Genomic DNA, 13,992 nt, shown 5'->3' with positions numbered 1-13,992 from the left:
AGTAAAGCCCTAAAGCTCATACCCTCCATCTATTCCTTATGTTGGTAAGGCAAAAGGCCACATAATAACTGCTAAAAGTGACTTGTGGGCAAGGTCTGTCGCGTAAGTCCATCCGCTCTAATAAAACAAAGACAGTAAAATACGTGCACATGTACACATATATGTATGTACAAAACACAAATGAACTCAAATTTGATACGACCGTTTAGTTACAAGCTTTATCGCTAAAAGTCTGCGCAGGAACACATACATACATTTGTATAACTATGTATGTATATGTACATATATGTCCTATCCATGTAACTCCAATACGTAGTGCTGGGTACCAACTACCTTTATATGTATTCATGTATATTTGCACACGACGGATATGCCGGCACGTTGGTATTGTCATGAATGGGTGGCATGTCGCAAGATCGGCACTAATAATGTCCGAGCCAATGGTCTGACGTTACAATCGGTGTAGCCGAGTGCATATCTTGCAGAATACCGAAGCTTCCCATACAAAAATATAATTCATATATGTACATATATATATGTTTCTACATATATGTGTCTATGCAAGCGTGTGTTGTGTATGTTGTGTTGCTGATCGTGAATGTTGCTTATCACTTGCACAGTTCTCCATCTCCTCGTACAATCCGTGTGAGCTGTGCCTCTCACACACATTATGTACCCACACAACCGCACAATTGTCGTACATGTAGCGTATGTGGTGTGTGCTGTGATTGAGTGTGAGGCATCTTGGTTGGCGGGCTGGTGGACGTTTGCCGTTGGCTGGAAGTTATACTATAATTAGTCGAGTGTTGCCGTTTAAAGTAAGTGGCTGCTTCTAGTTCTGTGTGCGCCTCTGGCACTTGTTGTATATTTATACTTGCTTTTGCTTCGTGTCTTCATTTGTGGTTGTTTGTGTTGGTGTTTGCTGCGTTTGCGGGAATTATGTTCGTCTAGCTGCGTCGGCCAGTCGAGCATTCAGTCCGCTCCAGTCGATCCATAGTGTTAGATCGCTTTAGGAAGCCCGTCGTACCCGCACAACGCGTCAGGGTTGATGGGGTTTGAGGCAGAATAAATTCGCCTTATTTTAATTTTGAATTCGTTTCGTTTTTCCTATTCCGTTCGTTATGTAGTTTAACGAAAAGTAAAAAATAACCAAATAAATTAAATAAAAGAATATTTAATAAACGATAAATAAATACGTGGACTCTAGTTTTTTATACTTTAATATTACTTCGAACTGAACTAAGTTGCAACGTTTATAAAGTAAATTATTTATATTCTCTGAAAATATTATTGCCATACAAAAGTGTTTGATTAATAAAAAGTGATAAAATATTTTTAAAATTTTTGTACTGTGCTGCTTGTGTTGTTGTGTTTTAATTAATTGTTTTTAATAAGTACATATTATTTGTTTTTGTTTTTTTTTTTATAAATCTTATAAATGATCTTCTATTATTTTTTTAAGGCAGTTGACTGTATAATTAAAAAGTTGGATAAAGTGAGAAAGGAGCGCGTGCATTGAGCGTTGGGCATGATGGAGCCCAACTGGAAGCGGTAAGTGCCAACTTAAGCCTGCCTTAGTTATTGCAAATACTATTTGAACATTTCTGTGAAACCAGAATTTTTTTATTTGTATATAATAATTTTCCATAGATAGATTTCAATAAATTTTTAATTTAAATTTTAATTGTACTTAGTTAAATATTAATAATTATTATTAATGTATTTTTATTATTAACACTATTTTATTACTTATATATATTAATAATTAATATTATTTTAGCCTGAGTAATTAACTTATGAAAAAATAATTTAATATTATTAAAAATAAGGAGAAATATAACGAACAAAAACTAATAGTGTTTAAAAAAAATCATATTTTTCTCAAAATTTTTATACCGACGTACAACTACAATTCAAATAAAAAATAACTTTGATTTTAAATTATTTTAATATATATTATTTAATATATTTTTCATAACAATTAACTTGTGGTTTGAGTTTGGTAAACTAAATTTTCAAAAAAATTTCGACTGTTTTAAAAACATAAGAAATCCGCCGTCGAACATACTACATCCTGTTAATAACGTACATTTTTAACAATGCCGTCGTACTGAATCGCCATGAGACAGAGCTTGACTTTATTGCTTCAGTTGCAAGCTAAATAATTAAATAAATATTTGGGACTGAAATTAATTAAATTCAAATCAAAATGTGAAGTGAAGACATTGTTAGTTGTTTTAAAGTGATTTCTGCAATAAAAGCTGTATTGTCGCGGAAAACGGCCTGTGGGACTGCACTTCCCCACCTCCATTTAACTTATCAAGCGAACTTGAACTTTTGAATTGGCAATAGAAGACAAATTTCATACAAATTAGTTTCCGTAACTCGGAAGTTTCTCTAACTTGAAGTTATTTTGTGGATTAAGGTCATTTGAGTTAGGGAAGTTCAACTGTATATATAAATTGCAATACACATATCCTTTTAGTATTTGCAAATCAAATATAAATCCTACTCGATTTTAGCCTAGAGCATCTTAACGAAATTTTGACAAAAATTTAAAGCTTTACCGAATTTAAAGCCGGCGCATGGTTAACGCGTGTATGGCTAGCCGCTAGCGAAAGAAAAGTCTCTTTCACATGTAAAACTCTTCGTATAATTAATTCTCTTTCAATGGACTCGCAATTGATCACTCTTTGCATACAGTTAAGCACTACGCTCTTCTAAAGATTTCTCCAACAAAAGTAAATACAGAAACATAAATGTAATTGTGTATGTGGTGTTCATATGTATGTATGCATATGAGAACTTCAAATATATGTCGGTAGTTGTGTCTTGGCATATGAATGCACACGCATATAGTCAAGTAAAGGGTGATCCATTTCGAGGTTTCCTACCTTTTTAAGAAAAAAACTGAAAATTCAAATTTAATGGGGAATGTTTATTATCATTCCAAGAATATTTTTTGGCATTTATTTTTTTTTTCAAATGTTGACCGCAGCTACGTCTCAGATGGTCCATCCGTTCAGTCCAATTTTCGATGACTCGTTCGTTTTCCTCAAAGTCCTGAATCGAAGTGGGATTATTTGCATAGACTTTAGACTTTACATATCCCCACAGGAAAAGTCTACATGTGTAATATCACATGATCTTGTTGACCAATCGACCGGCCCAAAATGTGAAATTATCTGCTCACCGAAGTGTTCTATTAATAAATCCATTGATTGATGCGATGTGTGGGAAGTGGCGCCGGCTTATTGAAATCAAATATCGGCGAGATCACGAGCTTCAATTTCAGGCCTCAAATAGTCGGTTATCATGAACACCAAATTGTTTATTCTGGGTGAAATGACAGCTCCTGAATCTCTTCACGTTGCTCTTCGTTCCAAATGCGGCAATGTTTACCTACCAATTGAGCCAGAAATTAGCATCATCGCTGAGTAGAATTTGGTTCGTAAACGTCGGATCTTCTTGCAACATTTCTACATTACATTAAGATCTTGACGTAAAATGCGCCAAGTTATTCCATACGTCAGGTCGAGTTGATGCGAACGTCGCCGAATCGACTCTCCACGGATTTCGTGTACACTCTCAACTACGGCTGCTATATTTTCTTCACTGCGTGCCGGACGTGCTCTATTCGCCGAATATTATCCAATAATGAATGCTGGGTAGCAAGATGAGTGATGGTGTTGCAAACAGTATGGTCATTAGGCCGATTATGTTGATCATAAGTTGAGCGAGGCGCACTGCACATTCTTACATCCGATCAAAAATGGGCGTAAATGTTATTTGTTCATAAGATAAGCTAAGATATACTAAGATGTATAATTTCCTTTAACTCCTGTTGGAGCGTATATTAAATAATTTCATGCTGAGAAAGCGTAAGAGTTAATTCACTTATGTAAGTCTTCTCGATTGTTATAAAATTTTATAATAGTATAATATTTAACTAAAAGGTATGTATCCTTTCATACAACACGATATAAGATGGTAAATATTTGAAATCGAGTTTCCAGTATTAATTTAACAATACAAATGACGTAGACAAATAATACAATTTAATTTCAATATCCCGAAACTCGAATTCGATATATCTTTAAGGAAGTATAATGGTTTTTTCATAATTCTTACTTAATCATATTTTCGATTAGTTCTACTTAGTCCCTTTTCATTAATTAACAATCTATCCCTTATACTTTTAGGCTTATTTTTGCCGCTACGATAGCAGGAGCGTTACTAGGCGCAAATGCGGTAGGAGCACTTGTTATTTGTGCATTAAAACTTTCTAATTTCTGTATATGATATTATTTACTTTGCATAGCAATTTTGGAAAAATAGCGAAACTGGCGCAATTTCTAGTTCGCTAAAACATTATAGAGAGGAACCAACACCACCACGTTCACCGATTGATGATAGTTATGCGATAATAGATACCGTAGGTACAAATAGAAATGGACCGCCAAGAAATTGTACATCCGGCACAGTGGGTTGTATACCGAAATGTTTTGCTGAAAAGGGTAATAGAGGTTTTCCTGGTGAAGCGGGTCCACCCGGACCTAAAGGTGTGGCTGGATATGGAGGTCCTGAAGGTCCACCTGGCGATAAAGGACAAAAAGGCGATCCCGGTCCGATAGGTCCACGTGGTTACAAGGGTGAACGTGGTATACCCGGTACGCATGGCATGCCTGGTAAACCTGGTGTACAGGGCTTTTCTGGAAACTCCGGTGCTCCTGGTGCTCCTGGTAAAGATGGTTGCAATGGTGAAGATGGACTTACTGGTCTGCCAGGTCTTAGCGGCATGCCTGGTCCACGCGGTTATCCAGGTCAGCCGGGTGTTAAAGGTGAGAAAGGTGAACCAGCAAAAGAAAATGGCGATTATGCTAAAGGTGAAAAGGGAGAACCTGGTTTTGCTGGTCGTTCGGGCAATCCTGGTCCGGAGGGTCCGCAAGGGCCAAAGGGTGATCTTGGTGATACTGGTCCATATGGCTCACCAGGTCCACGGGGTGATCGAGGTATAAAAGGTGATAAAGGTGCGCCATGTTTTGCACCACCACAACCAGGTAAAAAGGGTGATAAGGGTGAAAAGGGTGAACCAGCCTCACTGAAACCTTCAACTGGGGGACCTCCACAAATTATGGGTGAAAAGGGTGAGAGAGGTGAAAAAGGTGAACCAGGTTTGGCTGGCAAGAAAGGTGAAACCGGATTAAAAGGAGAAAATGGGCGTGACGGTGTAAAAGGTGAAAAGGGCTTACCTGGTGGTCCTGGTGATAGAGTAAGTTTTTTTAAACTTCGCATCGAATATTTTGTAATATATAACGTTTTAATTTGCATTTTTTAGGGACGACAAGGAAATTTCGGTCCACCGGGTCCAACAGGACAGAAAGGTGATCGTGGTGAGACTGGCTTAAACGGTTTGGCTGGCAAACCTGGTCAAAAAGGCGAACCCGGCCGTCCTGGAGAGCGTGGTGAACGTGGATTGCTCGGTCCTCCAGGTCCACCTGGTGGTGGCCGAGGTTCTCCAGGTGCACCTGGTCCGAAAGGTCCCCGAGGATATACTGGTGCCCCTGGTCCTAAAGGTTTAGACGGTGTTGATGGTCCTCCTGGTCCGCAAGGTTACCCTGGTCCCAAAGGTGGTCTAGGTTTGGCTGGTCGTCCTGGTCTTGAAGGCCCTGCTGGAGAAAAAGGTGAAAAGGGAAATGCAGGTCGAACAGGACCAGCAGGTCCCATTGGTCCTTTAGGTCATACTGGTCCACCAGGACCAGAAGGTCAGAAAGGTGAACCCGGATTCCCTGGTACTGGTGTAATGGGTCCCAAAGGTGATGACGGTACTCCCGGGTAAGCCCACAATCTTTCTCTCTTTCAAGCTTAGTAATAAATTCAAATCATTCCATCCAACAGTATTCCCGGTCTTAAAGGTCAAAAGGGCGAACGAGGCTTCAAAGGAAATGCTGGTGCGCCAGGTGATTCGAAATATGGACGGCCTGGATCTCCAGGTCGTGCTGGAGCGCCTGGTCAAAAAGGTGACCAAGGACGGCCTGGTAATCCCGGAGTGAAAGGAGACATGGGTCCAAAAGGAGATGTCGGTGGTAAATGCTCACAATGTCCTGCTGGTTTTAAAGGAGATAAAGGCGATCACGGGTTAGATGGTATTCCTGGTGAACCCGGCGTGCGTGGTCCTCCTGGTGCTACAGGTGCTCCGGGAGAGCGCGGTGCTGATGGAATTGCTGGTAAGGATGGACCACCTGGTGAAAAAGGTGAAGATGGCAGAGATGGTCTACCTGGTCCGGATGGCCCTGCCGGCAAAGATGCAATAGTCGACTTAAGTCTTGTAAAGGGAGAGAAAGGAGAAAAGGGTGGAAGAGGTTTCCCTGGCCCAGCCGGATTAAAGGGTGAACCAGGTTATGCGGGTTTACCTGGAATAGCTGGTGCCAAAGGAGAAATCGGCGCTAAGGGTGATAAAGGCTATGCTGGGCAACCGGGTACAGATGGTACTCCTGGTAATCCCGGTCGCGATGGAACTGACGGTTTTCCCGGTATAGATATTAAAGGCGAACCAGGTCGTCCGGGTCGTGATGGAATTAAAGGTGATAAGGGAACTGGAGGCCGCCCTGGAACAAAAGGTGACCCAGGAACTTGTGACGCTGCGAATTTAACTGTACCAGCTAAAGGCAACAAAGGTGACCGGGGTGCACCAGGAATGCCAGGTCCAATGGGAGCTATGGGCGAAAAAGGAAATAAAGGAGATGAAGGATGGAAAGGTGATAGAGGTCCACAAGGTCCGGTAGGTCCTGTAGGTCCACGTGGTTTGACTGGTCCTCGCGGTGAAAGAGGTAACCCTGGTGCTATGGGTGCCCCAGGAAACCCAGGTAAAGATGGACCAAGAGGGCCTCCAGGACGAGCTGGGGAGCGAGGACAAAAAGGTGAACAAGGTATAGCTATAGCTGGACCATCTGGTCCACCAGGACGTGATGGACCCTCTGGGGATAAGGGAGATCGAGGTGTTCCTGGTCCAATTGGGCCAAGAGGTGTGGATGGAGCGATTGGTTATCCTGGTGATAAAGGTGATGCGGGTTTGCCTGGACAGAATGGAGAGACAGGACCTGTTGGTCCAAAGGGTGATACTGGACCACTTGGACCATCTGGACCTCCTGGACCCCCAGGAAAACCTGGCGTAGATGGAGTTCAAGGTCGTGATGGTGCTAAAGGTGAACCTGGCAAACCCGGTTATGTTGGTATGCCTGGAACTAAGGGTGAACGCGGTGCACCCGGTAATGATGGACCTAAAGGGTTTACAGGTCCTCCAGGAACTCCAGGAAAACGAGGTTCTCCTGGTCCAGAGGGCATGCCAGGTACATATTTTTAATAGTTATATTTACATGTTTGTAAATATTGATTTATTTCTTACCAGGTATAAAGGGAGACAAGGGCGAAGTTGGTTTATCTGGTAATGATGGTGCAACGGGACCTAGAGGACCACCAGGGCCACCTGGTTTAATGGGATCTAAGGGAGATATTGGTCCACAAGGACCTCCTGGAACTGATGGTCGTCCTGGATTCGATGGAGAAAAAGGTTCCAAAGGTGAGGCTGGTTTCGATGGCCCTCAGGGATTACCTGGTGATGCGTCAGAAAAAGGACAAAAGGGAGAACCTGGCTTATCTGGATTGCGCGGCGAAGAAGGCCGTCCTGGTGCCCCCGGAATTCGCGGCGAGAAAGGCTACCCCGGTATACCCATTCACGGAATACCTGGGGCGAAGGGTGACAAAGGTGACCGTGGTCTCGATGGTATCGATGGGCTCAATGGTGAGCCTGGTGAAAAGGGCAATAGTGGCTTCCCTGGCTTAAATGGACTTAAAGGTGATAAAGGTGAAATGGGATTATCAGGAGCCCCAGGAGCTCCTGGTTTGGAAGGAAGACCTGGTGAGGCGGGTGCACCTGGTCCAGTTGGCTATACTGGCGCAAAAGGCGACAAGGGAGATGTAGGTCTCATAGGTCTTGAAGGTGTTAAAGGTGATAAAGGAGCTACTGGTTACCGTGGTCCAACTGGAGCCCCTGGTCTAAAGGGTGAAAGAGGTTTACCAGGACAAAGTGGACGTGATGCACAACCAATTACTATTAAAGGTGATAAAGGTGAAACGGGTGAATTCGGAGTTGAAGGCTTGCAAGGCCCAATGGGTCCGAAAGGTAACCAAGGTTTACCCGGCTTAAACGGACCAAAGGGAGAACGTGGCTTACCTGGTGCAGTGGGTATGCCTGGTTTGAATGGCGCTCCAGGTTTAAAAGGTGACCAAGGTCCTGTTGGAGAACCTGGTGCACCGGGGCCAGCAATCAAAGGAGAAAAGGGTCTGCTTGGAAGATCTGGAAGAAACGGACGCGAAGGTAACATATTATGAATTGTACAAATCGTGTTTAAATTAAAATACTTTGGTTGTAGGCGCTTCTGGTGCACCTGGTCAGAAGGGTGAAAAGGGTTTACCTGGTCTCGCCGGTGTACCTGGTTTAATTGGTTTACCCGGACCGATGGGTCCAGCTGGACCTAAAGGAGATCGAGGAATCATGGGACAGCCTGGTCGTGATGGTGCTGATGGCTTACCTGGCCAAAATGGTCAAAAAGGTGACATGGGCTTCCCCGGTCCAAAGGGCGAACGTGGATTAGCTGGTTTTGAAGGACAAAAGGGAGAGAAAGGTGAACGAGGTATGCAGGGTTCGCCAGGCTTAGAGGGTCGTAGTGGAATGAAAGGTGATCGCGGATTCCCAGGATTAGAAGGAGCACCTGGACCAGTCGGAGCACCTGGTGAAAAAGGTTTTACCGGACCTAAAGGTCGGGATGGGCGTGATGGTTTGCCTGGAGCACCTGGTCAAAAGGGCGAACCAGGTTTAGTACCACCACCTGGTCCTAAAGGCGAACCTGGTCATCCCGGATATGACGGACAAAAAGGAGAGCGGGGTCCACCAGGTCCACGTGGTGTTTCCGGTCTACAGGGTGAGCGCGGCGAGAAAGGTGATATCGGTATGACCGGACTGGTTGGTCAAATCGGACGACCTGGACCAAAAGGTGATAGAGGTATGCCTGGTATACAAGGACGTGAAGGAGCTCCTGGACAACCTGGACCTCAAGGTGAAGCCGGTGCGGCATGCACAGCAGCTCAAGATTATCTGACTGGCATATTGCTTGTTAAACACAGCCAATCGGAAGAGATACCACGTTGTCCCAGCGGCCAAGTTGAACTATGGACCGGTTACTCAATGTTATATGTAGATGGCAACGATTATGCGCACAATCAAGATCTCGGCTCAGCCGGTTCCTGCGTGCGCCGCTTCTCAACACTGCCAGTAATGTCGTGTGGACAAAACAATGTTTGCAATTACGCTTCGAGAAACGATAAGACGTTCTGGCTTTCAACATCCGCACCCATTCCAATGATGCCCATACAGAATAACGAGATCAGCAATTATATATCGCGTTGCGTAGTCTGCGAGGCACCTGCAAATGTTATCGCTGTACATAGCCAATCTCTAACCATTCCCGATTGCCCCTACGGATGGGAAAGCCTATGGATAGGCTACAGTTTTGTAATGGTAACGTTTACCCCTTAGCCCTTTTAATTCGATTGTCATTTAATTTTAACCATTTTTTTCTCCCGCTCTCCCAATATAGCATACCGCTGTGGGTAATGGCGGCGGTGGTCAAGCACTAGCATCGCCCGGTTCATGTTTGGAAGATTTCCGTGCCACACCGTTCATTGAATGTAATGGTGCCAAAGGTCACTGCCATTTCTATGAAACCATGACCAGCTTCTGGTTGGTCACAGTTGAGAACAACGAACAGTTCCAACGTCCCGCAATGCAAACGCTCAAGGCTGGCAATTTGCTGCAACGAGTATCGAGATGTACAGTTTGTATAAAAAATTCAACATAAGCAGCAGTTCTTAATCTTGTTCTTTCCAAAAAGCTATATACCATTATATAACTAAAGTAAATTTTATTGAGTAACTTTATAAAATTCTACGCTCAAAAAACGACGAAATTCAATGAAATTCATATTTTTAAAAATCGAAAACAATCCAAAAACAAAAACATTGTTGGTAACAAATTGCTATGAATTCCTTAAAATACCAAAAAAAAAACCTAGACAACGAGTGCTAGAAAATGTTCATGTTGTCTTCAATGTGACGGCAACATTTTAGTTTCTAGCGAATATAATTTGTAATCGAAAAGTACTTGCCCAAGTGTTAATCTTAATGTTTATAAAAACAAAAAACAAAAACCAAAATAAAAACAAAAATTCTGCCATTGCCACTAAACTATGAAGATACAAAAGTTGAAAGCTTCTTGTTTTTTAATTGTAATATTAGCATGTAAAATATAAGCGAATGAGAAAAAATTAAACATAACTAAATATGTAATATGTGTAGTAGCCATCTAATAAACTGTATATTTGTATGAAAAAAATAATAAAACGAAACACAAATACCGAATATATTAATTGAATGAAGATTCTAGGCAATATACAATAGTTTTACACTAGGTTAGGTTAGGTTGAGTGGCTGCCAAACGACGCACCTAGGCCTTTGGGAGGCCCATTGTGATACCACTGGGACTGAGATCCCTCACACTATCGAGTCATCATTAAACCACCCTGTGGTCCTAATAAAGTGAAAGAGTTCACACAATTTGACAACTTCGCCCACATCCTCGAGAAAACCGCGTTCAATAGTTGCGATTCTTTTTCTGTACAGAGCCTTGCATCCACAAAGAAGATGTGTAATCGTTTCTTCTTCTTCTTCTTCTTGGCAGCTCGTTTGTCTCCCAATCAGACAGTGTCCCGTTAAAACCCCTACAAGGGTTCTTGTTTCGTTCCTCTTAAATTTCAATAAGCGGCAAGTTCGGCTCTTATTCCACTCTGGCCACGTTTGTCTACTTACGGAACAAGTCGTTACTTGTTTCCATTGTGATTCAGCCGTATCTACTGCATGTTTATCGATTAAGTATTTGCAGGTTGCCAGAGGTATATAGATTGCCTCTTTATCGGCCTCCAATTGCAGTGTGGTGCCTAGTCTGGCTAGTTCATCTGCTACACAGTTCCCAGGGATGTCACTATGTCCTGGGACCCATTGTAGGTGTATCGTGAAATATGACGTTATTGTCAATAATAAATCCAAGCATTCTTTCACTATCTTAGAAGATATTCTATGAGACTTTAATGATTTTAAAGCCGCTTGACTATCCGAGAATATGAATATCTGTCTGGCCGCTAACACTCTTTTTGACAGAACGAGAAGGCTTTCTTTAATTGCTGCTTGGTTTTGACCCGTCCGTGTAGATACTTATCGCTGAATCTTTGTCCACTTTTCCCATCTCCCAGTCCTCTCTAGAGGGGAATTATATATGTAGTTCAGATTTTAGATACATTTCTATAGGATTGCGAAAATCCGTCCTATTTGGTAGAAATGGGAACTTGCCGAGTATACTAGAATGTTCTCTGTTGCAGGTTTGCAATAGTGAAGATTCTCTCAGTCTAAGTGCCGATTTCGCCGCCTGTTGCTTACTGAATATGTCTATAGGCAGTAAGTGCAGAAGTGCAAGTGGTTTCCACGATAGCTTCCTGTCTAAAATTAGTTCCAGATAGCTTGCTTTCTCACTTATTGTTAGTGATGTGTCGTTTATTGAGGGTGGTGTGAACTCTGGAATCTTGTGTTTCCTAGTAAACAGCACTATCTTAGTTTTACTTGCGTTCAGGCTTAATCCACAAGATTTAGCCCATCGATTTAACTCATTTAACCTTGTTTGCATAAGGTCCGCGAGGATACTTAGGAATTTTCCTCTAATTGAAACCGCCACAGCATCAGCATAGGCCACAGCATGTACTCCCCCCTTCTCTAGATGTAACAACATACTGTTCATTTTTAAGATCCTCCCTCACGCCTCCTTGAGGTGTGCCCCTACGGACAGATCTGCACATCGTTTAAACCCCCAGTGTTGCAGTTATGAACCTGCATAGAAGCATCTGTTCTATAAACTTCGTGAGTGATTCCGACACATGCAGATCTTTAAGCGCGCTGATAATGGCCTTAGGCTGGATGTTGTTAAAAGCTCCCTCTATATCCAGGAAAGTAATGAGAGCGTATTCCTTTACCTCCAGGGCCCTTTCAATCTCTGTCACCACAGAGTTTAAAGCTGTTTCCGTGGATTTTCCTTTGGAGTACGCGTGTTGCGAAACTGCTAACCTTTCTGGAGGTAGTCTGCTTCTTATGTTAATTTCTATTCCAACGTTTTCAGTAGAAATGAGGAAAGACTGATTGGTCTAAAGTTCAATCGGAGAGTCCCTTCCAGAATGGTTGTTAACCAACCCATTACGTAACTTATCGATTTTTGTAGTTGAGCCGGGAATATGCCGTCAGGTCCCGGTGATTTAAAAGGCTTGAAGCTATTAACAGCCCATCTTATCTTGTCTTCTAATATTAAGTCTCTTTGTCCGAGGTAAGATGGTCGATAGCGCCGGCATCTGCTTTGTAAGTCTTCACTTTGACTTTAGTGAAGCCATAGGTTCAATTGAGTCGTTAGTTAGCAACAACAGAATCTGCATCGTGGCCCTTTTGGTCTCCACGCCCGATTCGGTTGTCGCTTCTTCGAATGATTTTACAAATTTCCAACCCTCCGTTGGTAGGTTTGGGTTGCAAGCTTTGATCTGTTCCGGCTGGGATGGTGTAGCCGGTATCCAAACTCTTGCCCTTAGCCTGGACGGAATGTCTTTTTTGTCAACGGGTATTAGCTTGGCTCCGGGATACACCTCTCCCACCTTCGCTATAGCGGCTTTATATAGCTGGACCGATCTTTCGTCATCACAAGCTACTAGCTTGATCTGACCCTGGTACCATCCAGCATCTGTGCATGACGGCGGCGGGCCTGGATTGCTTAATAGCACTTCCAGAGCCACGTTAGTCAGCGCAGCCTGTACCCATTTCCATTGGGTTCTGGGAATTTTTCCTTCGGGGTCTCCCTCATCCAGAACACCAATGATGATGCGGTTCCGGCCACTTCCGCAAAGAATCTGTTGGGCATCTCACCCCTTGTTTTAGGCCGCTTAGCTGACGGCTTAGCCTCTTCAGCTGACCTTTGCTTTTTAGTAGCGACAACTGGCGGTTCCAAGCTAAAGTTGGATAACACCGCTTTAGCACACTCCAAGGTTTTCTGGAGCTCTTTTGTGAGCTCCTCCTTTGTTGGTGGGTACCGGTGCGCTCTTCGTAAGATATATGCAGCGCGTTTACTCTCCGCATATTTCGCTTTTGATGGGTCTTCCACTTTAAAGGTAGGCCATTCTCTGGTTGATACACCAGAAACTACACACTTGGCATCTTCCTTTGCCTTCTGCCTCCGGTTGGTAGGCCTGGCTCCGGTTACCTTTGTTGTTGTTGTTTTGCTGGAACTTGGCTTGGCTGAAGTTCCAGCACTGGTGTCAACCTTAGCATTCAGACCAGGCTTAGCCACTGTCTTCGTGCTAACTGTTCTAGAGCTCGTTGCATACGCTGCTCTCTTTTCGGAACAATCTGTTCCTACCGGCTTTATTGAGGGAGAACCGGACTCCCTTGGTTTTTCTTTAGTTTCTTTTAATGTGCTCATATTTGGACCCACGAGTGTAGGGGAATCTATGTCCACTTGCGCATAGCCCCCGGCTTTCTTATTACGGAGGGCGCCAGGTATCCGTAAGCTCCGTTCAAGACTGGGCTATTTAAGGGCCCCCAGCCATGACACGTTGATCCAGCCCTTGGTTTTACCCCCAATCATGATACGACTACATCACCGAATGCTGTGCTATTGAAGAGCAACAAACACTCAACAATGGACTCGTACCTTAGCTAGATACCCCACAACTCAGTTGCGGCACTGTGGTAACTATTACCAGCCGGCACCCTCGCGGAGGGTTCAGCGGGGGATTTTTGCCGGCCAACTTCTTTTACACTAAATGACCAAATAAAGTGAGAACTAATTAGGTT

The 13,992-nt window shown here is 43.3% G+C and overlaps 1 protein-coding gene across 2 annotated transcripts; it reads left to right on the top strand.

Annotated features, from left to right (window-relative positions):
* The first annotated feature begins 759 nt into the window (after positions 1 to 759).
* Positions 760 to 10,476, top strand: LOC105215305 (collagen alpha-1(IV) chain). Of its 2 annotated transcripts, none has more exons than XM_054226366.1 (9): positions 760 to 818; positions 1,463 to 1,551; positions 4,203 to 4,251; positions 4,322 to 5,272; positions 5,339 to 5,835; positions 5,899 to 7,349; positions 7,409 to 8,377; positions 8,433 to 9,577; positions 9,657 to 10,476. In XM_054226366.1, exons 2-9 carry the CDS (start codon positions 1,529 to 1,531, stop codon positions 9,915 to 9,917), a joined length of 5,346 nt encoding a protein of 1,781 aa, XP_054082341.1. In that variant the 5' UTR covers positions 760 to 818; positions 1,463 to 1,528; the 3' UTR covers positions 9,918 to 10,476. The 2 variants fall into 2 exon arrangements, with proteins under 2 accessions (XP_054082341.1, XP_011187439.1); XM_011189137.3 differs by lacking the exon at positions 760 to 818 and adding an exon at positions 968 to 1,260.
* Positions 10,477 to 13,992: the final 3,516 nt, after the last annotated feature.

The sequence above is a fragment of the Zeugodacus cucurbitae genome, chromosome 3 (genome assembly GCF_028554725.1).
Source record: "Zeugodacus cucurbitae isolate PBARC_wt_2022May chromosome 3, idZeuCucr1.2, whole genome shotgun sequence".
NCBI classification, from domain to species: Eukaryota; Metazoa; Arthropoda; class Insecta; order Diptera; family Tephritidae; genus Zeugodacus; species Zeugodacus cucurbitae.
The sequence above is the reverse complement of the archived record's forward strand: the minus strand, read 5'-3'. Positions and strand labels throughout refer to the sequence as shown.